The sequence below is a fragment of the Salmo salar genome, chromosome ssa09, assembly GCF_905237065.1.
Source record: "Salmo salar chromosome ssa09, Ssal_v3.1, whole genome shotgun sequence".
Classification (NCBI taxonomy): Eukaryota; Metazoa; Chordata; class Actinopteri; order Salmoniformes; family Salmonidae; genus Salmo; species Salmo salar.
In genome coordinates this window covers 65,077,752-65,104,965 of record NC_059450.1, presented here as the reverse complement: position 1 = coordinate 65,104,965, position 27,214 = coordinate 65,077,752, and the positions used below count along the sequence as shown (strand labels likewise).

Below are 27,214 nucleotides of genomic sequence, written 5' to 3'. Positions count from 1 at the left end.
GGCCTATGGGGCCTAAGGCCAGGGTAAGGAGAGGAAGATCTGGGAGCCAACTCAATAAACTTTTTTTTACAGGTTCCTGGAGTTCCTATTGCTGAAGCACTGGTCTTCTTCTTTCCTTATTTTTTCTCTCTTTCTCAATCTCTCTCTCACTCACTGTAGTTTGCCTCCTCTCCCATCCAAAAGGCCCTAGGACTTTTTTTTACTGGTTCCTTAATGCTGGAGGGGTAAACATCCTTCTCTATCCTTCCTGCTCCCCCTCCACCCTTTCCCTCCCTCCTGCCTCTACCCCAAGCCAAGAGAAACATTACAATGAGTACACTTGAGTGGTTCATATTTCCCAGAAAAAATTTAATTTGTGCCACGCGTTTACTTGGACCTAGACCACAGCAAGGTCTTTATATATAAATGCAAAAAGGCAGAGCTGGAAGTCTTTCCTTTTCATACATCTCCCATTTTGACAGCCAGGACTCTGAAAGGCTGCTCACTTGAAAAGGAAACTATATAACAAAAATTAGAGAGGTTAACAGCTATTCGTTCCAGAGACAATCTGACATACTTGCCTGGGTAGTAAACTGAATATGGGTAGTAAACTGAATATGCACATATTTTTTGGCAATCTCTTCCTGCTTCCTATGGTCGGAAAATGTCAAAACAATAGTGGTTCGCTGTGGCAAAATTATACTGTGCATTTAAAAGCTCACAGATTTATAAAACTCACCTATGTTTTGGCCTCGAACAAACGCAACATATGCATATTTTCTTGATCAACATTGTGATTTAATCAATCAATCTCTGATCAGCAGAGGCCAGACGTACACTTGCGTCATTGAGTCTTTACATTGAATCTTAATGCTATTAAAATAGCAACAGCTTTGTTGATGCATTCTTCTGGGTGTCCTTGATAATAAAAAAATCTTTGCAACAACAAATATGGGTTCATAAATCTTTGGCGGGGAACAGGGCAGAAGAACAACCACAACAGGTGTTAAGAGGAAGCCATTTATCTTCCTGCTTGGAAAACAAAATATATTATGGTGTTTTTTGTGGTTTTCTTTCTCCCCCTCCATAACATCAATGTTATTTCAAAGTCTTTCCACCTACAGATTGACAGAGTATACGAGGCATTTTGATATTTCGAAGCCATACATTGGTTTTGGATGGCTGGTAATGTTAAGAAATCTTTACCGTTTCCTCAAATAAATCTAAATCAAATCAAATGTTATTGGTCACATACACATGGTTAGCAGATGTTAATGCGAGAGTAGTGAAATGCTTGTGCTTCTAGGTCTGACCGTGCAGTAATATCTAACAAGTAATCTAACAATTTCACTTGTTGGCAGCAGCCACTCAATGTTAGTGATGGCTGTTTAAAAGTCTGATGGCCTTGAGATAGAAGCTGTTTTTCAGTCTCTCGGTCCCAGCTTTGATGCACCTGTACTGACCTCGCCTTCTGGATGATAGCGGGGTGAACAGGCAGTGGCTTGGGTGGTTGTTGTCCTTGACGATCTTTTTGGCCTTCCTGTGACATCGGGTGGTGTAGGTGTCCTGGAGGGCAGGTAGTTTGCCCCCGGTGATGCGTTGTGCAGACCGCACTACTCTCTGGAGAGCCTTACGGTTGTGGGCTCAGCAGTTGCCGTACCAGGCGGTGATACAGCCCGACAGGATGCTCTCGATTGTGCATCTGTAAAAGTTTGTGAGTGTTTTTGGTGACAAACCAAATTTCTTCAGCCTCCTGAGGTTGAAGAGGCGCTGTTGCGCCTTCTTCACCATGCTATCTGTGTGTGTGGACCATTTCAGTTTGTCTGTGATGTGTACGCAGAGGAACTTAAAACTTTCCACCTTCTCCACTACTGTCCCGTTGATCTGGATAGGGGGGTGCTCCCTCTGCTGTTTCCTGAAGTCCACGATCATCTCCTTTGCTTTGTTGATGTTGAGTGTGAGGTTATTTTCCTGACACCACACTCCGAGGGCCCTCACCTCCTCCCTGTAGGCCGTCTCGTCGTTGTTGGTAATCAAGCCACCTGGGGGCGGCCCGTCAGGAAGACCAGGACCCAGTTGCACAGGGCGGAGTCGAGACCCAGGGTCTCAAGCTTAATGACGAGTTTGTAGGGTACTATGGTGTTAAATGCTGAGCTGTAATCGATGAACAGAATTCTTACATATTCCTCTTGTCCAGATGGGTTAGGGCAGTGTGATTGTGATTGCGTCGTCAATGGATCTATTGGGGCGGTAAGCAAATTGGAGTGGGTCTAGGGTGTCAGGTAGGGTGTTTGTGATATGATCCTTGACGAGTCTCTCAAAGCACTTAATGATGACGGAAGTGAGTGCTACGGTGGCCCTCTTGAAGCATATGGGAACAGCCGACTGGGATAGGGATTGATTGAATATGTCCGTAAACAACCCAGCCAGCTGGTCTGCGCATGCTTTAAAGATACGGCTAGGGATGCCGTCTGGGCTGGCAGCCTTGCGAGGGTTAACACGTTTAAATGTTTTACTCACGTTGGCTACGGTGAAGGAGAGCCCGTAGGTTTTGGTAGCGGGCCGTGTCAGTGGCACTGTATCGTCCTCAAAGCGAGCAAAGAAGTTGTTTAGTTTGTCTGGGAGCAAGACATCGGTGTCGGCGACGGGGCTGGTTTTCTTTTTGTAATCCGTGATTGACTGTAGACCCTGCCACATTCGTCTCGTGTCTGAGCCGTTGAATTGTGACTCTACTTTGTCTCTATACTGACGCTTAGCTTGTTTGATTGCCTTGTGGAGGGAATAGCTACACTGTTTGTATTCGGTCATGTTTCCGGGTCGCCTTGCCATGATTAAAAGCAGTGGTTCGCGCTTTCAGTTTTGCGTGAATGCTGCCATCAATCCACGGTTTCTGGTTGGGGAAGGTTTTAATAGTCACCGTGGGTACAACATCACCGATGCACTTGCTAATAAACTCGCTCACCGAATCAGAGTATACATCAATGTTGTTGTCTGAGGCTATCCAGAACATATCCCAGTCCAGGTGACCGAAGCAATCTTGAACCATGGAATCAGATTGGACCAGCATTAAACAGACCTGAGCACGGGCGTTTCCTGTTTTAGTTTCTGTCTATAGGCTGGGAGCAACAAAATGGAGTCGTGGTCAGATTTGCCAAAAGGAGGGCTTTGTATGCATTGCGGAAGTTAGAGTAGCAATGATCCAGAATTTTGCCAGCCCGGGGCGTGCATTCGATATGCTGATAAAATTTAGGGAGCCTTGTTTTCAGATTAGCCTTGTTAAAATCCCCAGCTACAATAAATGCAGCCTCAGGATGTGTGGTTTCCAGTTTACATAGAATCCAATGAAGTTCTTTCAGGACGGTCGAGGTGTCTGCTTGGGGGGGGATATACACGGCTGTGATTATAATTGAAAATAATTCTAGGTTAGGTGAACAAAAGGACTTGAGTTCCTGTATGTTGTTATGATCACACCACGACTCGTTAACCTGTTAGGGCTAGGGGGCAGTATTGACACGGCCGGATAAAAAACGTACCCGATTTAATCTGGTTACTACTCCTGCCCAGTAACTAGAATATGCATATAATTATTGGCTTTGGATAGAAAACACCCTAAAGTTTCTAAAACTGTTTGAATGGTGTCTGTGAGTATAACAGAACTCAAATGGCAGGCCAAAACCTGAGAAGATTCCATGCAGGAAGTGGCCTGTCTGAAAAGTTGTGTTTCATTTTGGCTCTTTTTATTGAAGACTGAGGATCTTTGCAATAACGTGACACTTCCTACGGCTCCCATAGGCTCTCAGAGCCCGGGAAAAAGCTGAACGATATCGAGGCAGCCTCTGGCTGAAACACATTATCGCTTTTGGCAAGTGGCCGATCAGAGTACTCTGGGCTTAGGCGCGTGCCCGAGTCGACCGAATGCTTTATTTTCTTTCGTCTGTTTACCTAAATGCAGATTCCCTGTCGGAATATTATCGCTTTTTTATGAGAAAAATGGCATAAAAATTGATTTTAAACAGCGGTTGACATGCTTCGAAGTACGGTAATGGAATATTTATACATTTTTTGTCACGAATTGCGCCATGCTCGTCACCCTTATTTACCCTTTCGGATAGTGTCTTGAACGCACGAACAAAACGCCGCTGTTTGGATATAACTATGGATTATTTTGAACCAAACCAACATTTGTTATTGAAGTCCTGGGAGTGCATTCTGACGAAGACAGCAAAGGTAATAACATTTTTCTTATAGTAAATCTGACTTTGGTGAGTGCTAAACTTGCTGGGTGTCTAAATAGCTAGCCCTGTGATGCCGGGCTATCTACTGAGAATATTGCAAAATGTGCTTTCACCGAAAAGCTATTTTAAAATCGGACATATCGAGTGCATAGAGGAGTTCTGTATCTATAATTCTTAAAATAATTGTTATGCTTTTTGTGAACGTTTATCGTGAGTAATTTAGTAAATTCACCGGCAGTGTTCGGTGGGAATGCTAGTCACATGCTAATTTTGGTTTTTGATATAAATATGAACTTGATTGAACAAAACATGCATGTATTGTATAACATAATGTCCTAGGGTTGTCATCTGATGAAGATCATCAAAGGTTAGTGCTGCATTTAGCTGTGGTTTGGGTTTATGTGACATTATATGCTAGCTTGAAAAATGGGTGTCTGATTATTTCTGGCTGGGTACTCTGTTGACATAATCTAATGTTTTGCTTTCGTTGTAAAGCCTTTTTGAAATCGGACAGTGTGGTTAGATTAACGAGAGTCTTGTCTTTAAAATGGTGTAAAATAGTCATATGTTTGAAAAATTGAAGTTTTTGCATTTTTGAGGTTTTTGAATAACGCGCCACAGGATTACACTGGCTGTTACGTAGGTGGGACGATTTGTTGCCACCTACCCTAGAGAGGTTAATCATAAGGCATACACCCCCTCCCTTCTTCTTACCAAAGAGATGTTTGTTTCTGTTGGTGCGATGCGTGAAGAAGACAGGTGGCTGTACTGACTCTGATGACGTATCCCGAGTGAGCCATGTTTCCGTGAAACAAAAAACGTTACAATCTCTGATGTCTCTCTGGAAGGTAACCCTTGCTCGAATTTCATCTACCTTGTCAAGAGACTGGACATTGGCGAGTAGTATACTCGGGAGCGGTGAGCGATGTGCCCGTCTACGGAGCCTGACCGCTCTGTCTGCCCCTTCTGCGGCGCCGTTGTTTTGGGTCGACTACTGGGATCCGATCCATTGTCCTGGGTGGTGGTCCAAACAGAGGATCCGCTTCGGGACAGTCGTATTCCTGGTCATAATGTTGGTAAGTTGACGTTGCTCTTATACCCAATAGTTCTTCCCAGCTGTAAGTAATAAGACTTAAGATTTCCTGGGGTAACAATGTAAGAAATAATCAATAATAAAAAAAAAGAAATATTGCATAGTTTCCTAAGAACGCGAAGCGAGGCGACCATCTCTGTCGGCGCCATCAGAACGTCCACAACACATGGTGGATATTTTGACAGCAGGGGATTTCGTGGATAAATTACCTTCTGTAAACAGGAAAACTATGAAATGTGGATCCACCTAATCAACCACAATGTCCCCACAGTAGGCCTATATGATGTCCCCACAATGTCCCCATACTGGGCCTATATGATGTCCCCATACTGGGCCTATATGATGTCCACACAATGTACCTCTGCCCATTTATGAGTAAACCAAGTTCCCAGAGTCCTCCGGAAAACTGAGAGCCCCTTATTGACGTGCGTCCTCTCCGTGACACCCGTGCAATCTTCCGCAGGCTAACAGGGGAAACAATGCTGACTCCTAGTAAAGAAGCCTCCTCTATCAAAGCTAAATGAGCCAACAGGTCTCCACCAGGCTGAAGGAGCTGGCCTCTCTCTGACTCGGGACATGTGATGGAGTACATAAATCCTCAGGTTCTTCCTGTCAGGGCTTGATCATAAAAAAGAGAAAAAGAAACGCGTCACCCTTCCCTCCGGACTAGCAGCAATCCCTCTTTATGACAACACAATGCAATTACAGTATCGAATGTTACTTTGCTGGACGGCTGAAGGCGGATGGTGAAGGCAGGAGCAGTGCTGATGGACGGGTATGGTGGTGGGGGGTGTAAACTTGGGGAAAACAGATGTCACTCTGGGCAGGAACCTGCCGGGTGGAAGACGTGATTTTAACAAGGCTTCTGGCTCGGAGCTGACATGACAACAACTGCCAGTCTTGTCACTCTACTAGTCCATTCAACCTAACCCTATCAAGACTTGGGATGCAAAATGGTCTTTAGATGAGAAACACAAAATTAGGCAACACTTCACATTAATGACACTGTTGCAACTTTATGTGAAGTGTAAGCCAAAATCATATTCTCTCCTCACAAAGTCTGATAACTAACGCAAGACTCAATGCTTAGTAATGTCCTTGCTCATTCTCTTAAGAGTTCCTAGTACTTCAGTTGGCAGAGAGAGGAGAGAGAGGGAGAAGGCTGTGTGTGAGCGAGAGAAATATGACTCGGCAAACTGGCCTCCAATTTCAATAAGAGCCCGGACGATTTACAAGGGCCCCTCATCGAGCTTGTTCCCCTGAAGCGTAGGCTTGATACACGACCAATGCCCATCCGCCATGGCACGCCTCACCGCCCTCTGCAGAAATCCCGCCGTGCCAAGACAAATACCCCCGCTCAGTAGCATTTCAAACAGATGCATAGCACCACGGCAGACTTTTATGACCTGCCATGCCAGGAGTATTCACGTTCACATACCCTCAGGAGAGCTATAGTATATTTAGTATAGACAAGATGCCTTTAAGCACTCCATTCCACCTATATATCCACCTTATGGCCACCAAAAGACACTGGACCACAAGAGCTACTTATTTACAAGCCGCTTCATCGAATTACTACATCTAAGGATTTGCTATATTACAGTTTGTTCGTGTTATTTATCTTATTAAGTTAGAGCATTGAGGAGCATGAAAATGGCTTACAAAGGTACTACAAAAGCGCTGGCAACAACAAAGTGTGTAACAGCTCACAGACCATTGACTTTAAGCTTGTGCATGTTGTGCGAAGCAGCACATACTTCTGGGGGGGGTTTTGTGGGTTACCGAGAGTGAACCTGCAAACAGAGATAGCAAACTTTCCACTGGGAGGCAAAAGCTCTATCCCAAACACCCCAATGTAAAACGCAACACCTGATACCAAGGGATTGGTTTCCAGCGCATACCTTCTCCAGGTGCCTGCTCTAAGCTGCTTTTGGGTGGGGGAACTATGGAGGGATGGAGGGAGGGGAAAGGAGGGTGGGGGTACATATTTTCAACAGATCTCTTCAAATCCCTAAAAGGTAATGTAGAGAAGCAAATTCCTCGACAGCTGTGTTCATCTGATCAGATCTCCAGGAGAATAGCCAGAGAAAAGTTAGTGGCCAAAAGGTCCTAGACACAGAATTGACAAATCCTCTTCATAATACCCATGTGGCCTTGCAACCACATTTTGATCGACTGTAACAGTTTGGACAACTGGAGTTGATTTTATAGCCACTGAAGGATGTGTCATCATTAAACCACCAAAAGCATGAAAAACATCTTGACAGGTAGGGCTTGTCAGGGCTTCAACGGCAGCACGCTGTTTCTCTGTCAAGACAACGTGATTCACACCCCAGCCCAACGTCAAGAGACAAGTCTGTCACACAATGGAGTGTTTGTGTGCTCGCTGCGAGTCCGCCAGCTGTGAGATCACGAGGGCCTTGACACAGTACAGACATAAAACAGACAGTGGAAGGTGAACAACATCTCCTTGCGAACGCTGGCCACCTCTCTCTTATTTCCTGTAATCGTTAAAAGGTAGGCTTAAAACAATAACAATGAGGAGAGAGAGAGAGTCCTTCACCTCAATATTTTTTTGCCTTTGTTGAACTTGACTTTACGGTCTCTGTGTTGTGTGCCACGACAGGGTTGGGTTTGTCTTAGCCAATTTTTCTTTGACAGTCCGGCTCTTGCCAGGGTGGCCAACCATGAATCAGGTTGCATGCCTTTGATAAATCTCACTTGAAGGAATTGATTCAAACCTGGACTAAAATCCATTTGTCCAATAAAAAACAAGTTGCCGCCATCCATGACTAAATGGTAGCGTTGTTCCTGGACTTGTCCTTTTGATTTGATATAAAAACACATACTGGCACTAGTGCTGATATTCCTACATTCAATATCACATTCTCAATACTAATCACAATGGATGAAATCCTAACTTGAGATCTGCATATGTGTAACTTAGATTTTCGCGTAAACTATGCATGACGTCAATCGGAGATTAGCCCCAAAATTGTTATTACACTAGCATCTCACGTTAGGATTCGGCCCACAATGTGTATTACATCCTGCATCTTCTATGTATTCTACCATAAAATTACTATTATAGAGTACGTGCTGTTTATTTGCAACCATAATCAGTACTGTTTGTCTCACCTCTGCTCCGGAGTACTTTTCCGTTCGGGTCACCAGGTCATCCAGACACATGTCCTGGTCCACTGGCATGCTGCGGAGCTGCAGCGTGAAGATCTCCCGTCGCGTGGGGCCGTCCGGTAGAGGGACGTACACTATCCGGTCCAGTCGACCCGGACGCATCAGGGCCTGGGCAACAGAAGAGAAGGAAATTAGCTTTTAGTCATGTGTGTGTGATTGTCTCTGCTGCTGGGTGACAAACATCCCTTTGAGGATGGAGCCTTCATCAATCAATCAATAAATACATCTTTCCACCTATCCTTCTCTCTTACTCCCTCCATCCATCTCTCTTGTTAGGAACCTGAGACTAGAAGAATTCCATGCAATGATTGCAGGTGTGGTAAACTTGCCCTGAAGCAAGGCCTGATTTGCACAATTTACCTCAGTTCATATCAAGCGTGAAGATTATTATTCCAAATGGAGGCCATGTGCAGTCTCAGGAGGACCATATTCAATCAAAGTCCACACCATACGCTGGTTTCCAAGGTACAGAAAAACAACACTGGATGAAAGAATGCACATTTGAACTATTGTTTACCATGTGAAACAGAAGAACGAAAATCGCAACTGAATATTCGTCCTAACACGTTGTCTTGCAGTAGAGGTAAGAATGCTGTTTTGGTTTATCCCTGAGAATGAAAAGATGAAGGGAACTATTCTGAACTAGTTGGTTAGGAAGGCATTTAGTTCTTCAATATTGACTGAAGGCCGTCATTGCTCTTGGTAAGGAAGTTAACATGGCTAAACACAGCAGGATCATCAGTCGCAGAGGCAAACAGAATAACTCCCCCCCCCCACAACCTAGTGCACAGGTAGGCAACTAGATTTAGCCGCGGGTCGATTTTTGTTTGGAGCGAATAGTCGGGGCTGGAAAATAATTATAATAATTTGTACACTGCAAATTGACCACAACTAATCCTAAACAGAGATTGTATTTGAAAATAACAAACATTTCATATCTTGATTACATTGTGACACAATCACGTCTCTTTTTAATTTGTGGGAATACTTGGGAACACATTTTCTAAATTAAACTCAAAGCTAATTTTTTTTTTTTTAACCAAAAACTAAAATCCCCCAAAAATATATAAAAATATATGTTGCCGACCCCTGGCCTAGTGCATCCCAACGACCCAAAAATAGCCCTCCAACCACTGCGGTCTCTCTTCCCTGATGTCATAGATGGCCAGTTGGCTGCTCAGCACAGACAGACAGACGGGCCTGCAGAGGTGGAAGTAATATCTGTGCTTCTGGTGAGCAGTGGCCTAGCCCACCGCCTTTCAACTTTTGTTTACATCCTCGTCACATCCCCTGCTATAACCTTCTGGATATACAAAGGACTTTCAAGCCCAGAGACTTCCTTCCTATATGTACATATTTAAAATCTGTCTGCGCTTCCCTGTGCGGAATGTTTGCAAATGGGGGAAAAAAATGGATGTAACCATAACACACTGGCTAACAAATTAACGATGGAACACGAGAGGATCATTTTTTTGTTGCTGGGTTGTCCAGATTCCTCCACTTGGATCCGCCCTGCTATGCGCTAACAACATGAATAGGAGGACAACAACGTCACTGTGATTAGGATGGGGGAGATGAATAGGCCCCAGGGCCACTGCCAAAGGAAAATAATAAAGGTCCATGCTGGCTAGGGGACAGAGTAGCTTGACAACGTGTGTCTGGAACAAAAACACGTGAGGCTGTCTCTTCTTTGTCATCGCTCTTCCCACGAGGGGGACAGAGGGGGGCCTGTGGTTGATTGTCGCCGAAGTGCGTACTCCGCTCCACTGTGGACGTGCCAGGGACACTTCCGGAGTTGCTCTCCCTGGAAGTATGTGGCGGCCGCATGCCAGCGCAAACTTGCCGACCGCACGCACGCAGGCAGGCAGAGACAGACAGACAGGGCCTCAACAATACAACTACCCTAACAGGACACACCTGGAAGAACTGAGTGTTAAGATGATCTAGCTCAACATGCTAAATCCATTTACGTTTGTTAACCCTAGATGTTGCTTGCAACAGATTACCTGGGTATTTCCTACAAGCAAAGTTGCACGCTTTCTCTACCATAAAAACACACACATTCACATGTGTACAAAAAGCTACACATGCACACTCCCAACTATCCAGGTGCTCACACAAACAGACCAACTCTGGGCTTTTGAGACTGCTAAACTCATTTGACTTCCCTGGAGGCAAAGGTCTTTTTTTTTTGGTCCTCTCATGAAGAGCAGGGGCCCATCCATCACTTAACAAGATACACTTCCTGTTTTCAAGGATCCGGGGGGGTGGGGCAGGACCCCAAAAGAAAAATACTTGGCTTGGCATGTCGGGCAAGCGTTGACGGCCTCTTTCGTAACGCCATCCTTCCACCTGAAGCCTTGGCTTGACAGCAGAAAGACAGTGATGGAGGGGGGACGGGGGGGGGGGGAAGGAGAGACAGAGGCAGGGAGGTATAAAGACAGCTGGAGCAGAGGACACTGACAAAACCCACTATAACCTCACGCTAACAACTCTCAAACGTCACAGAGAAGAAACACCGCAGTTATTGGTGAATAAGGTACCTATATCGAAAGTATGAGGTTATCACAGTAACCCATATTCTTCTCTGAGTTAACTATTAAGAGAAATAGTCACACTGATCATGAACCTCTGCATCTCAACAGGGTGACATCAAATGGGAACTTTCCACCAAGTACTTAGAAAAAAAAGTACTTCAAAATACTTTCCAATTGCAGAAATAAAGTCAGGATACAGTATAGTGACTTCAGTCTGCCTGATCAAAACAGGGCGAAAAGTCTCGCTCGCTCTCTGCCAGCCAAGTTTCACTGCCGATAACAACAGTAATCATTCCAGGGATTGCGATCCTCCTCGAGAAGTGATTACGCTGTAACGACAGATGACTTCCTATCTCTGAAGGCCACTACCTCTCTGTAACCGGTGAAAACTGCTGGGAATCCAAGCCTCTGAACATTTCTTTAGACATACAGTACCGGTCAAAAGTTTGGACACACCTACTCTTTTAAGGGTTTTTCTTTATTTTTACTATTTTCTGCATTGTAGAATAATAGTGAAGACATCAAAACTATGAAAGAACACATATGGAATCATGTAGTAACCAAAAAAGTGTTGAACAAATGCACTGTAGGCCTACTGAACCTTTCCAAATCATGTCCAATAAATTGAATTTACGACTGGTGGAGTCCAAGTTGTAGAAACATCTCAAGGATGATCAATGGAAACAGGATGCACCTGAGCTCAATTTTGAGTCTCATAGCAAAGGGTCTGAATACTTACGTAACTAATGTATTTCCATTTAAAAAAATATATAAATGTGCAAAAATAAAAAATAAATCGCTTTGTCATTATGGGGTATTGTGTGTAGATTGATGAGGATTTTTTTTTATTTAATACATTTTTGAATAAGGCTTTAATGTAACAAAATTTGGAAAAAGTCAAGGGGTCTGAATACTTTCCGAATGCACTGTATGTGGTTCAGTAAGCCTACAGTATATGTGGTTCAGTAGGCCTATATGTGGTTCAGTAGGCCTAGAGTATATGTGGTTCAGTAGGCCTATGTGTGGTTCAGTAGGACCTATATGTGGTTCAGTAGGCCTACAGTATATGTGGTTCAGTAGGCCTATATGTGGTTCAGTAGGCCTACAGTATATGTGGTTCAGTAGGCCTATATGTGGTTCAGTAGACCTACAGTATATGTGGTTCAGTAGGCCTATATGTGGTACAGTAAGCTTATATGTGGTTCAGTAGGCCTACAGTATATGAGGTTCGGTAGGCTTATATGTGGTTCAGTAGACCTACAGTATATGTGGTTCAGTAGACCTATATGTGGTTCAGTAGGCCTATATGTGGTTCAGTAGGCTTATATGTGGTCCAATGCAGGAATCAAACTCACAATCCTGGTGTTACCATGCATCATGCTTCAATCAACTGAGCCATCAAATCCACATACAGAATCCTTTTTTCATGCCACATCCTTTTTTTATGCTCGATTGTTATCTTCTTCTTTGAAAGGGACATTTCCCCACGCTGGTTGGCTGGGAGTATGGCTGGCTGAGACATTAGTTGAGTCTGTTCCCTGCCCCAAAGGCATCGCCTCTATGTGGTTTCCTAAACCTGTCAGTCTGCAATCCGCAGAGGCCCCGGTGACTCACTCACTTCCACGGTGGAGATTCATGGGCCACCCTGCAACTATGCTGGCTGGGGACACTACAGAGATAAAGTGGGACCACAACAACGCACACCGTGCAGCTGGTCCACACCATCAGACCAGGGGGGTGCATAGGAGATGGTGTCTTCAGGGAGGGCAGGGGACAGGAGTGGGGGGCAGGCAGTAGGAGTTGGTGCCACCCAATAACATTGTGGAGAGGGTTACAAAAGAGAGAGAGGCGGAGGAAGGGAGAAGCATCCGAGAATTGGGATCAGATCAAAATATTAGAGGCTTTCAGTCTGATTTTGCCCTTGAGTCAAACTTGCTTGGGACAGGCGAGGCCACGATGTCCAAGAAGTGATTGCTCCGGTACCTGTTAACCCCTTATGGCATCTGCTGCCCCAATCACAGTCTGTTGCAGAATGTTTACATCTAGCCATTGTGATTAGATCTTGCAGGACCAGAACCACAGGACACATTGGTTCACAGCTGACCACAAACACCTGTCATGTTCCTTGGTCTGTCTTAGAGTGTTTGGGAATTAACGGAAGCACCACGTTAACATAGGCCCCTCTTTAAGGTGTGTGTGTGTGTATGTGACAGGTGGGGTTCACTGTCACATACCGGGTGCGGACCAGGTGAGAGGGTGGGCTGGTTCGGATGGAAGCAGCTGCATCCCACTGTTATGGGGATGCCTCCTAGGGGGGGACGGGGGAGGTCCGAGCTAACACGGCCACAGCTGCTGGGTGTGTAGTTAAATTGCCAGGCTCTAAACAACCCCCTGAGCACCTCACACCTCTTGCAACACTCGCACAAAATGGCTGCTGTCAAAAAGTGTCTATATGTATTTGGATAGGACACAAAAATAGCCAAAACAAACGTTAAACACAGAAATAAAGGGACATGTGGGTTAAGTGGGAGTGGGGGAGTCAGCCACCAAAAAAAGGTGAAGAAAAGGAGAGGAAATTAGGCTGAGCCCCGTTGAAATGTCAGGTCTATGGATCCCGGAATAAAATAGCAGTAAAACGGCTGCCATAAAATACATGTATGTTTGCTTACCATAGAGGTGTATCCTGTGAGCTGTCTTGTCCACAGCTCACAGTTTAATTAGAAGGGGATTGCGTTAGGTGTAAACTATCAAAGTCTGGTTTCCATAACCCGTCAGAACCCATAAAGTGGCCTGGTTTGACGTGGTGGCCCTTGTGCCGGCCAACTCGTTACCAGCGCCTCCCCTCTCAAAATGTCAGAAATATCTATCTTGTCTTTCACTACTCTGCCTTGCTTCTTTCTCTGTTCACCCGCCTCTCCCTCTCTCTCGGTCTTGTCAAACATAAATGCTTTCAGTGCTCTCCCCCCCTCCAAACTGTCCCCCTTTTTACAGTACCAGCCTTCTGGGGGGTATGGGGGATGATGGACGAAAGCAAGGGCTTACGAATTTCATTTAACAAGCGGAAGTCCAGTGACAACAAACAGAGCGGATCTGAGGGTGCTGGGTACAGGGGGTGAAGAAAATGTCTTCACAGCTGTGAATAGTTACAGCCTCCTCCCCCCATATCCCCCTCCCCGTGCCCCCCCCCATGATAACCAAACATAAAAAGACATTTAGTACAAGTGCTGCAGGTTGCACTTCACCATCCTCTCAGCCACAGACCCCCTCGTGGAAACGTACCCCCGCCTCCCCCTTACAAGTTCTAATTAGAGGGTTGACAATCCCCTATGGTGTGTGCAGAACTGCCACTCCAGCCAGACCTGTCACATAACCCTGCAGACAGCCACAGATTTATTTTCCTCCATCTCCCCCTTTTGGTACATTCAAGTTCCTCATAACTTCTGTCACACTGCGATGTCCCGTTGTATGCCTCAGCTTGTGACCTAGTGTGTGTGTGTGTGTGTGGGTTGGGGGGGGGGTGTAAGTGGGGGAGTCTTCGGGGAGAAATTAAACGACTTCAGAAAACTGACTGCTGAAAGAAATGTACTGACTGTTTTTGAGATATGCAAATAACGTGGAAAAGCTCTCAAACCGAAGTACAGAAAATCTGACTGTCAAGATTTCAAGTTTGACCTTTTTATGGTCACAACTACAGTGAAATGCCTTTCTTGCTGGCTCTTTCCCAACAATGCAGTAATAAATATTTGTATTTATTTTTTTAAACGTGAGAAATAAAAATAAGAAGAACACGAGAAAGTAAGTAAGCTATATACAGGGTCAGTTCCAGGGTCAGCGCAAATACCATGTTTACAATGTGCATGGATACTGGAGTGGGAGGGTTAGATATCATTTGGCAAACTGAACAAAATATAACTACGCACCTGAGGTTCCAAATGCCAAGCGGAGTCAAAAGCTGCATGAGGGGTAAAGATCTAACGAGGGGGAGAGGCGAGAGGGGTGGCCAAGACTGCTAATAGGGCATGGGAAGGAGGAAGTGCTGTTGTGGGGGACAGGGGGGACGTAGACCAGGCCTGGGTACAGGGGTGGGGGGGTGACCCAGCCCTCCCCAACCCTCCCTGCTCCCCCTTCGCCTCCAGCCAGACTGCAGGTGCCAGCCCACCTCAGGGTCCCCGCCAGGCTCTCATTAAGCCCGGTGCCATTCAGCTGGCTCTTAGCACGCAACCCTGAGCGCATTGTGTTTCTCTGGCGGCCCTTGTCCTCCTCCTCCTTCTCTCAGTCATGTAGGAGTGATAGAAAAAAGAGGACTTTTAAGAGCAGGAGTTCAAGGGGTTTTCTTTTTCTTCATTTGGTGTTTTAATATGAAGGCTTCAGGTGTAGTCTTGGTGGCTATCACCTTGGCTTGCATTTGTTTTTGTCTTTCACACCAGCACTCCCTCGTGCTCCCAGACGCCATTATCGTCACAGTCATCACCGGCAACAGACACAGGTCAGCCTGCTGGCAGGGTGCTGAAAGAATCACCTCAGCTTCCTGAATACACACGCACACACGCAATAGTTTCTAAAACATACCTGTAAAACACATACAGCCTCAAGCTTGCACACGCACACACACACACACACACACACACACACAGGCACGCACTTGCAACACACACGCTCTCACTCACAGCGAGGCCTACTTACGTGCATACACACAGAGAGACAAACATAAATACACGCATTGCAGAGTGACGAGGCTGACTCAGTCGGATCAGTTTCCACTTCCGTGAAATATAAACATTAGCTTGTTTACCCTTTACCCCAGTGGTATTCAAGCTTCTTCAGCAGGGACACCATTTTTTCTGCACTCACTTCTGGGGAACTGATTTCTTTAGCAAGACTTTCTCGCGACCCCACCCCAAATCTAATGACACAACCTTAAAATTGGTTAATTTAGATATTTACATTAACAAATAACATTCAATGAATTATATTTTCATCTCTTATCAAATTAAAAGAAACCAATAAATATATTTACTCCATAAACCTGATCTTTTCTCAAAAACGTTTGTATATTGACCCACACAATAATCTGTACTCTTCATTTTTTGTTTCTTAAAAAAACCCGTCAAAAAACATGTATTTTATTTTGGCGACTCCACTGCAGTTCCCCCACGACCCCACCAGGGGTCATGACCCCGACTTTGAATACCACCGCTTTATCCCAAACTGAGACTATGGTGGGGAGGGAGTCCTGGGTGTGTGTGTGTGTGTGTGTGTGTGTGTGTGTGAGATAGAGAGAGATGACATAAAGAGTACTCTTTCTCCCTCTCCATAATCCTTCCATCCTGTCCCCTTCCTTTGGTCTGGCAGGAGCCCATGAGCACCAATTGAGTCTGCCAGGCAAGGACAGGGTTGGACGGGGGGACAGGGGGAGCATCTAAAGGGGTGGGTACCTGTGGATGCAGGAGGCAGAAGGGGGTGGGTGGGGGCAACTAGACCGGGAAACCCTGTCAACAGGCTTAATTAAGAAAAAAAATATCTGGTCTGTATCTAGCTCTCAAAATAGCAATTAGCTGCCCCAGTGTTTGAACATCCAGAAAAAGAGAGGGAGAGAGAATGAAAGAGATTTAACAAAAAAACCTGCATGTGAAGACCTGTGTCAGATTTCGAGGTAAACAAGGTCATCCTCTCCCTGTACTCAATGGCTCGGCCCCGTAATCAGACCCTGCGCGAGGGTGACAAAACCTGTTTTTGTCACAACGGCATGCCCACTTGGTTTACATGCCCATTGTGTACACAGCACCTCTGCCCTTCTCCTGCCCCCCCCCCCCCATGCTCCTCCCAAACACACCCCAAACTCCATCTTCCACCTGACGCCTGAACAAACCGCCCACTTACCTGTCTAGCTATTCCTCCATCACACACCATCCCACCCCATGCCACCAACCAGAGAACCTGCCCCCCTTTCCAAAGCAGCGCAATACCATTGGCAGAGTGTTGCCCCGTACATCCGTACAACGCTCAGTATGTTTGTAATTGTGTACCCTATCATTCCGGCTGGTAATCCCTACCAGCTGCCTGCCTCCCTCCCTCCCCCGTTTTTCCTGGCCCACTCCAACCCTCCCTCCCCCGGTACTGCAGAAACACTAAAGCTCCACTCCAAGTGTGTTCAACGGGCCCCGGTGGATACACCCTGTTGACAGTGCCAAGCCTTTTATGCACTGAAAACACAGTATTCCCTTTCAGACGCAGAGAGGATGGGGGGTGGGGGGGGAGAGAGAGTGTTGTGGGGGGGATCAAGGACAGCACCTTGACAGACTCCAAACTTCGAAATCTCTTTCCTCATCTCTTCAAGTAGAGAGCAAGAAGGAGAGAGTGAATTGAGAAAGAGAAGCACAACAAAAAATGTAAGCACAAAAGAGTGCATAATTAAGACAGGATATGGTAGGAGAGGGAGCTCTGGGGTAAAAAGAAAAAGAAAAAAGAAGCAGGCTGGCTGGGGTCGCTTTCCCAGAAAGCCAAGCTCCGATACCCGACCCGTTTGAATGGAAACCAGATAATCTGTTAACACAAGGAATGGCCCAGATCCTGCCTGCAGACTGACATAGATAGGTTGGTTCCTGTTCCAATCCGCTGCGGTAGCAGTGTGTGCTTGCAGTGTTGCCGAGGCAACCGGGTGTTCCGGCCAAACTCTTCTCCCCACAGATGGGAGGGCAGGAGGCGTAAAACAACAGGTGGAACTTCCAGACAGGCACAGTAGGGGCACCTCACAAACCGAACACCGCGGTGGTGGGGCAAAACATACAGCAGGCGGAATAAGTTGAAGACCCCATCCAGCACAGTGCCTTGCTATACTAGCCATGTTACTCCTGTACTCATATCAAGTACGGAGTACCCAAATTAATATCAATAAAGGTACAATTTAGAACTTTCCTCTATTTTTCACTGTACTAAGCTCCATTGCTGTTATTTTGTACAAAATAATGTTGGTTAAAGTTGTTCAAGCCTGCGACCGACTGTTCATGCATTCAGCTCCCCAACCCTTCCACATACTGACACGTTAACCGAAAAGACAACACCAGTCGTAGAGTAGTAGGTTTGTCGATTTGCCTCCAGTGTGCGTGGGGTAGCATCCGAATGTCACGGCCCTGTAAGGATCAAGTTTGGTTGGCATCCATCGAGCGGCCCATGGTACCATAAAGCTATTATTTACAATGGCCTTAACAACTTTATAGGTTCCCGCTGAGGTTAACAGGAGGCTATGCCACTAAATCAAGCTGTGCAAAGGTAGCTATTTCAGCCTCTTTCTCCCAACCACATTCATATTTTAAGAGCTGTGACTCAGGGCCGCCCCGCCCATTAGGCAGGATTAGGCAGCCGCCCAGAGCTAAACTGACCAAGACGCACATCCAACAACACTTTACATAATTCCGCCCCAAAAACAATGAAACTTCTCTCACCCAGGGGGTATATGGGCTATTAAGGTGAGCGCTGATGCCGCCCCATGATAAGAAGTGCCCACTTTGCCAAAGGCAGGGGCGCAAAATATGTACCTCATCCATTCCCAGCGCGCCTCTCCATGGTGCGGTTGGAGTAACGCAGGGCTGTGGCTCTCCACCAACGCTCCGTCAAAGTCATCTAACATAAATCACGTAGCCTATACGTTAGAACGAGTATATAGAGCTACTGTACAAAACATTAAGAACACATGACAGACTGACCAGGTATGAATGCTGGTGAAAGCTATGATCCCTTATTGATGTCACTTGCTAAAGCCACTTCAATCAATGTAGATGAAAAAAAGATGGATTTTTAAGACTTGAGACAATTAAGACATGGATTGTGTATGTGTGCCATTCAGAGGGTGAATGGGCAAGACAAAAGATTTACAGCAGCTTGCGAAAGTATTCACCAACCTTGGCATTTTTCCTACTTTGCTGTCTTACAACCTGGAATTAAAATCGATTTTTTTGGGGGGGGTTTGTATCATTTGATTTACAGAACATGACTACCACTTTGAAGATGCTAAATATTTATTATTGTGAAACAAACAAGAAATTATACAAAAAAACAGAAGACTTGAGCGTGCATTACTATTCACCCCCCCCCCCCCCAAGTCAATACTTGTAGAGACACCTTTTGCAGCAATTACAGCTCATGGGGTATGTCTCTGTAAGCTTGGCACATCTAGCCACTTCTCACGACTCCTACCGAGGGTGGCTCCTCTCCCTGTTCGGGTGGAGCTCGGCGGTCGTCGTCACCGGCCTACTAGCTGCCACCGATCCCCTTTTCCTGTTCTGTTGGTTTTTCCTTTATTTGTTGCACCTGTTGTCTATTAGGTCGATTAGCTGGGCTATTTAAGGCCGTCTTCCCGCTTGTTCTGTGTGCGGGCTTGTTGGTTCTTTTCCACTGTGTGCTGTGTAGTGGATTGTATTTTGGGACATTGTGTTTTGGTACGCCCTGCTGTTTTGGGCGATTACTCTTTTTGGTGCGTAATAAAGAGCACTGTACTGAACGTTTCTGCTTCCTGCGCTTGACTCCACACCCACGACGCCCAAACGTTACACCACTGGGATTTTGCTCGCTCTTCAAGGCAAAACTGCTCCAGCTCCTTCAAGTTGGATGGGTTCCAATGATGTACAGCAATCTTTAAGTCATACCATAGATACTCAATTGGATTGAGGTCTGGGCTTTGACTAGGCCATTCCAAGAGATTTAAATAATGTTTCCCCTTAAACCACTCAAGTGTTGCTTTAGCAGTATGCTTAGGGTCATTGTCCTGCTGGAAGATGAACCTCTGTCCCAGTCTCAAATCTCTGGAAGACTGAAACAGGTTTCACTAAAGAATTTCCCTGTATTTAGCGCCATCCATCATTCCTTCAATTCTGACCAGTTTCCCAGTCGATGAAAAACATCCCCACAGCATGATGCTGCCACCATGGGGATGGTGTTCTCGAGGTGATGCGAGGTATTGGGTATGCGCCAGACATAGCGTTTTATTGATGGTCAAAAAGCTACATTTTAGTCTCATCTGACCAGAGTACTTTCTTCCATATGTTTGGGGAGTCTCCCACATGCCTTTTGGCGAACACCAAACATGTTTGCTTATATTTGTCTTTAAGCAATGGCTTTTTTCTGGCCACTCTTCCATAAAGCCCAGCTCTGTGGAGTGTACGGCTTAAAGTGGTCCTATGGACAGATACTCAAATCTCCGCTGTGGAGCGTTAAGGCTCCATCAGGGTTATCTTTGGTCTCTTTGTTGCCACTCTGATCAATGCCCTCCTTGCCTGGTCTGTGAGTTTTGGTGGGTGGCCCTCTCTTGACAGGTTTGTTGTGGTGCCATATTCTTTCCATTTTTTAATAATGGATTTAATGGTGCTCCATGGGATGTTCAAAGTTTTTTATATTTTTTTATAACCCAACCCTGATCTGTACTTCTGCACAACTTAAAAAAATGTCGATCCCTAATCTTAGTCCATGTAAATTATTATGTGATTTGTTAAACCATATTTTACTCCTGAACTAATTTAGACTTGCCTAAACAAAGGGGCTGAATATTTGAGTGATACATTTTTTATTCATCTTTCAAAAAATCTTCCACATTTTCTTCCACTTTGACAGAGTATTGAGTAGATTGTTGACAAAAAAAAATGAAAATTATATATTTTAATCCCACTTTGTAATATAATAAATACCATATTGACACATTGATAGGCCTCCACCATGAGCCATTTGCAGCTAAAGAAATGAGCGCATGGAACTCAGAGATAGCATACAGGCCAAATAACTTCCATTGTCAACTAAGTAAAAAATGCATAAAGCTGACAAATAAAAACAGTAGAAAATATCCTGATGAAAATTCAGGTTCTTTCAATCACATTCATCTATCTACTCTGCATGTCTGCCTCCCTTTCTATCTATCTGTCTTGACTTGAGCTAGTGAAGTGAGTTAGTGAAGTGCAACATTGTATCAAATCAATCAACTGGGTTAGTCCCAAAGCTGTCAATAGCGAACTTGCAACATTGTATCAACTTGCCTATTCCTGGCCCTCAGAGTTTCCTGTGCCAGTGAGCTCGGGACATACAGCTGTTTTTACGCTATGGAAAACTGTTCAGGCATTTTATGACATTTCCACTGGATATAAGGGAACCTTAGAGAATTATATTTTGCTCTTTCACACTATGGCTTGATGACTATCGAGGGGGAGTGTGGGAAAGATTTTTCAAATACTATGAGGAACAATTAGCCTGTCATTCGCAATGGATGTTAAAAAAACAGACTTTGTTTACTTACTGTGTGAGGTGAAGAAAAAATTACTGAGAAGCTCAGTAACGGTGGTCAGAAATCAGACATCCCCAAATGGGAACTTTGTGCACAACAGGCCAGGAATCCTACTTTATGAATTCTCAGAGATATGCGTCTATATCGTCGCCATCCATCGCTCCCTTTCTTCTTGTCTCAACATTTCAAATTATACTCAAGACACATTATCTTTACACATATTTTAGATGCTTTTCACCGACAGCCTCAACTCAAGCAGCTAGGCCTATTACCACGCATGCTGTCAAGTATCAGGACTATAAAGCCAATGCAACTACAAACCACACGGATAGGCATTCATAAAAGTGCATTGCGGGGCGACACTGTATAGCCTAGGTTACTATTCTACTTTTTCGGGATAGGAGGATGACAATTTTTTGGTCTCGCCTAGGGCGGCGTATCGGCCAGGACCGGGCTTCCTGTGACTTTACAACAAGGAACAAATCTGAGCAATAAATGCCGCACACTTGACCCTCGTTGTATCCCAGCCTCTTTGTGATAATCACATATCTGAGCATGTGGGGAAAAAAGCATCTACAAAGCCCTTTTCCCTGCCTCCACCTCCGCTCCCCTGCTTCAAGAGCAAGGCGGCGCAACATTCTGCACCGTACGGGTTCAAACATCCCCTTCCTCCAAAGGGGAAGCAATTTCATTGTGTTCTCTGAGATAATTGCCAATCCTTTAAATGAAAGGGTTTTCTTGGTGCTGTGGTAATTACTAGATGCGCAGCAAGGGTCTGGTGAAGGGAAGAAAACATGACAGGCAGGTATTAAAATTCAGAGGGCGGGATAGGAAGGAAGTTGAGAGAGGGATGTGTTGAAAGAGAGAGGGAAGGAGGGGGAGGCGTGCTGTGCACCAGGGCTGGTCCTGTGTAGCCACCGTTTGGGGTTGAGGGAGGACATGTTTATGGTCGGAGGGTTGGGCCTTTTTTGATCCGGGTAAGCAACCCTCTGCCAAGTGCTGAAGACACATCTGCTCCCGAACCCTCCTTTGCAGTGGAACATGATTTATGGTGGTGATCATTGACCTCTTTCCTAAATCATTGATCTTTTTTTTTTAGGAACTTCCCATTGAAATATAATGCAGCTAAGATGAGCTGAGATACTTGGCTAGTCTTTTGGTGAGCAGAGGAGACGACTACGAGCACAAGAAGAGAATTCCTTAACAGTTTGACTTGCACAATACAGGATCTTGACAGTGTTTTACTGATGCCATTGTTACATCTCTACACTACTGACTTCAAGGTCTGAAGGAAAACTCCAGCCCGAAACGTTTTGAAGTAGACTAAGAGTAAGGATACAAATGCAAACAGAAGAGTTCCCAGAACAGAGCCCTGTGAAACAAATTGAAAATATGGTCTGGGATCGGTGCTAGATAGATACCACAGTGAGGAGAATGGGGATTGGAATTGGGATGGGTCTAGGAAAAGTGTGCAATGAGGAAAGGACATGGACGGTGAGGCAAGGAGACCATGGATGTGGGGATCAGGAAGGCAATGCTGAATCACAGCTGAGGGGAGGAGGGCACTAAAGGGCCTCACTGGGTGTGCGGCACCAGCTGTTGTCTAATTGTGTCCTGTCATTCAGAGTGATTTGCACCTCTGTCTCTTTATTTCGTACCCCTTCACTCTACTTGCCCTCTCGCTCCTCTACTTTTCGTCCCTCGGTTTCTTTCCACCTCCCTTTCTGTCTATCCTAAACCAACTGTCACCAACGGTTCTTTTCATCAAGGACAACTCAATAGCATTAGATAGTTTTCCTTATAATGTGGCTAACATGACCAGCATATTCCGATACATAGATTACAAGGTCACTCACTGCAAAAACTATCAGGAGTCGTTCAATTAAAAAGCATATGTCGTTCCATCAAACGTAACAATATGAAGAAACGTAGCAACATCTTGTATATGTGCATCTGGATAGTGGAAGTCCAGAACACATCATTCCATCTAATGAAAGAAAGATCCAATAAACATTTTTCATTTCATATAGCACATTTCCTTTTTATACAGAGACAAGGCACTTCTGCAGTGTTGCCAGGGAGTTACCTGTCCAAGGACTCTGGCTTGGAGAAAGGTGTGTTGATTGTCAAGCAATGGCAAAGAGCACAGGGAGGAGGGAGGGTTAAGGTGTGAAACAATATCCCCACTCAAGAGGAGGAGGCCCGTCAGAGAAGCATTCTTCTGCAATTTGAGAAAGTGGAATCTGGTCGAATTGGTGTGTTCCGAGTTCCGATCGCATGAGTTATGTGAAGGGGAGGCGGGTGGCCCTAATTTATACTTTCAGATACTTTTCAGGGGTTAGGGGTGGGGTTGGGTGGTGGTAGCAAAGCCTCACTAGTGCTGAGCAACATTCCAGATCAGACTGGCTGTCGCCATGGTGATGGCTGAGGGGGCAAGCTTGGACAACGCAGGAGAGAGTGGACCCGGCAACAGATATAGTGACAGACTGCGCCACAAGCTACAAAACAGACTCCAGCCGCAAGGTCAATCATCCGAACTAGCATTATCATTCTTTACGCCAGACATGGGAGCCAGACATGATTGGATTACAACAGAGTAAAACTCATAGTGGAAATAGTGCATATTTACAATACAAACCGAAACACTCATATTGTGTCATTGACCTAATACCAGTACCCCTCTAATCCATATTCATTTACTTTGGTATTAATTACCTAATCAATATGTGCCCGCGGTAGATCTCCCTTTCAGTGCTGGCCAAAGAACCTATGTAATAACACCATTATGAGCATGACCAATGTGGTAGAGCCTACAATTGACCATACTGTATGGTTATTTAAAGAAATGCAATGTTGATTTGTAATTGATTTATTTAACCATTATTTTACCAGGTAAGTTGACTGAGAACACATTCTCATTTACAGCAACGACCTGGGGAATAGTTAAAGGGGAGAGAAGAGGGGATAAATGAGCCAATTGGAAGCTGGGGATGATTAGGTGTCCATGATGGTATGAGGGTCAGATTGGGAATTTAGCCAGGACCCCGGGGTTAACACCCCTACTCTTACAATAAGTGCCATGGGATCTGTAGTGACCACAGAGTCAGGACACCAGTTTAACGTCCCACCCGAAAGACGGCAGCCTACACAGGGCAATGTCCCCAATCGCTGCCCTGGGGCATTTAGTGCCTCCTACTGGCCCTCCAACACCACTTCCAGCAGCATCTCCAATCCAGGGACCGACCAGGACCATCTGAATAATCGGACACGGCTCTTTCCAAGACACTCACTCTCAGTACAGTAGACTCAAATCCGCAATGGTTGTATATCCTGTTTTCAGAGACTTATATCTTCTATTTTACAAGAGGATATTAGTTGAAACTTTCCTGACCTTGGGCACTGTGCTTGAAATACAACACCATACAAACGTCTATTTCTGTATTTGTCTTACTATAAGCGCCTTGGAATTTAATTATACTCTCCTGGACTGTGACATGAATAGTGGTGTATATAGACACAAAAGTAGATGCTTATTGAAATGTACAAGAAGGAACTGGCTTATAAATGATTTTGAATTAGATTGGTAGTGGCTAGCTAAAAGCTACAGGCTAACTGTATATCTGTGTGGTGGCCAGCTCTGGTTGCTAATGGCTGGGTTAATGGTGCAAGTGCAGCAGCACTTGCCGTCTGACATTCTGTCATGTCCGCTCATTTAAAACTCTGCCAACTAACCACACCTCCAGCTGTGGAACACTCCGGATCTAGGTGATTCCCTTCGGCATAAAAAAAACACCCTGCGTTTCTAAAGATAGATAAACTGGTCTATTCGCATGCTGTCAAATGCTTCATCTCAAAACAAACAAAGCCAAAAGTCGGTATTTTTCCCAGTAATATTAATCCTCTTCGAATCTCTCTTGAGCTACACGGATAGTGTGAGCAACATTATGTTATGGTACACTATTACATGCAAAAGACACTAGTGCACACAATTAAACATGTGAAAAATAGGATATAGTCTACACTCCTACATGCTATTGCAGGGAGGGCTGTTATACTGTGGAATGATGATGACTTTGACAATACGGTGTTGATAATGCAGCATTGATGGGCTGTGAAAAAATGTTTTACCACCTGAGCATAACAGCAGGCACATAACCCATGAACCTGCACAAAGTAAACAGGTAGAGACCCAGTACACACCCTTCGACACACACACACACACACACACACACACACACACACACACACACACACACACACACACACACACACACACACACCTTTTCACAATACCTCACAGCCCATTTCCTGCTCCGGCAGCAGATTATCTCGCTAGAAGAATGGCAGGATCTTTTCCCCTCCCCACCTACCCTCCTCCCTCCCTTTCTCCCCCCCCCACCTACCCTCCTCTCTCCCTCTCTCCCTCTCTCCCCCTACCCTCCTCCCTCCCTTTCTCCCCCCACCTACCCTCTTCCCTCCCTCTCTCCCCCTACCCTCCTCCCTCCCTTTCTCCCCCCCACCTACCCTCTTCCCTCCCTCTCTCCCCCCTACCCTCCTCCCTCCCTTTCTCCCCCCCACCTACCCTCTTCCCTCTCTCCCCCCTACCCTCCTCCCTTCCTCTCTTCCCCCACCTACCCTCATCCCCCTCTCCAACCACCTACCCTCCTTCCTCTCCCCCCCACCTACCCTCCTCCCCCTCTCCAACCACCTACCCTCCTTCCTCCCCCCCAGCCTCCTCCCTCTCTCTCCCTCCCTATCCTCCCCACCTACTCTCCTCCCTCTCTCTGTACTTGGAAGCAAGGTGAGGATCACAAAAGGAACACCTGGCAAACACGGATGTAGCCACCCTTGCCCCCCCCCCGACTCCCTTTTCAGAGGCGCTAGGCTCCACAACCACAGGAATGGCAAACAAGACTTTGGAGGGCTCCGTCTCCCCAGGCTCGCCTTTCACACGACAGAAAGTGGCATTCAGACCCAGGAGCTGCATCTACACGTCCCACTCACTCCTCCAGAAACACCTACGTCTGGGTGAAAAAAGTGAATGAGTGAATGTGTGTGTGTGTGTGTGAGTGAGGCAGAATGGGAGAAAGAGAGATAAAGCGGGGGAGGGAGGAGGATAAAAGGAGGGAGGTAGGGAGAGGAAAGAGAGAAACAGGGATATACAGTGCATTCAGGAAATGTATTCAGATCACTTCACTTTTTCCACATTTTGTTACAGCCTTATTCTAAAATTGATAAAAATATTATTTTCCCCTCATCAATCTACACAAAATACCCCAAATGGAAAAAGCAAAAAACTGGTTTTTAGAAAATTTTACAAAATGTATAAAATAACAAAAACGCCTTTATACCATGTGCTATGATTTGGAAAGGCACACACCTGTCTATATAAGATCCCACAGTTGACAGTGCATGTCAGAGATAAAACCAAGCCATGAGATGGAAGGAATTGTAGAACTCCGAGACAGGATTGTGTTGAGGCACAGAACTGGGGAAGGGTACCAACACATTTCTGTAGCATTGAAGGTCTCCAAGAACACAGTGGCCTCCATCATTCTTAAATGGAAGAAGTTTGGAACCACCAAGACTCTTCCTAAAGCTAGCCGCATCGTCAAACTGAGCTCCAGAGTTCCTCTGTGGAAATGGGAGAACCTTCCAGAAGGACAACCATCTCTGCAGCGCTCCACCAATCAGGCCTTTATGGTAGAGTGGCCAGACGGAAGCCACTCCTCAGTGAAAGGCACATGACAGCCCGCTTTGAGTTTACCAAAAGGCACCTAAAGGACTATCAGTCCATGAGAAACAACATTGTCTGGTCTGATGAAACCAAGATTGAACTCTTTGGCCTGATAGCCAAGCATCACGCTCATCACCTGGTCAATACCATCCCTACGGTGAAGCATGGTGGTGG

The 27,214-nt window shown here is 45.5% G+C and overlaps 1 protein-coding gene across 3 annotated transcripts in view; it reads right to left on the bottom strand.

The window, feature by feature from the left end:
- Positions 1 to 27,214, bottom strand: part of afg2a (AFG2 AAA ATPase homolog A) — a 130,262-nt gene that overhangs the window by 12,288 nt on the left and 90,760 nt on the right. For 2 of the 3 annotated variants that reach the window (XM_014212022.2, XM_014212023.1), the window contains exon 16: positions 8,446 to 8,610. In XM_014212022.2, coding sequence (XP_014067497.1) covers positions 8,446 to 8,610 — 165 coding nt within the window. Of the gene's footprint in view, positions 1 to 6,028; positions 6,139 to 8,445; positions 8,611 to 27,214 lie in introns of all 3 variants that reach the window. The other variant, XM_014212024.2, reaches the window with a different exon arrangement.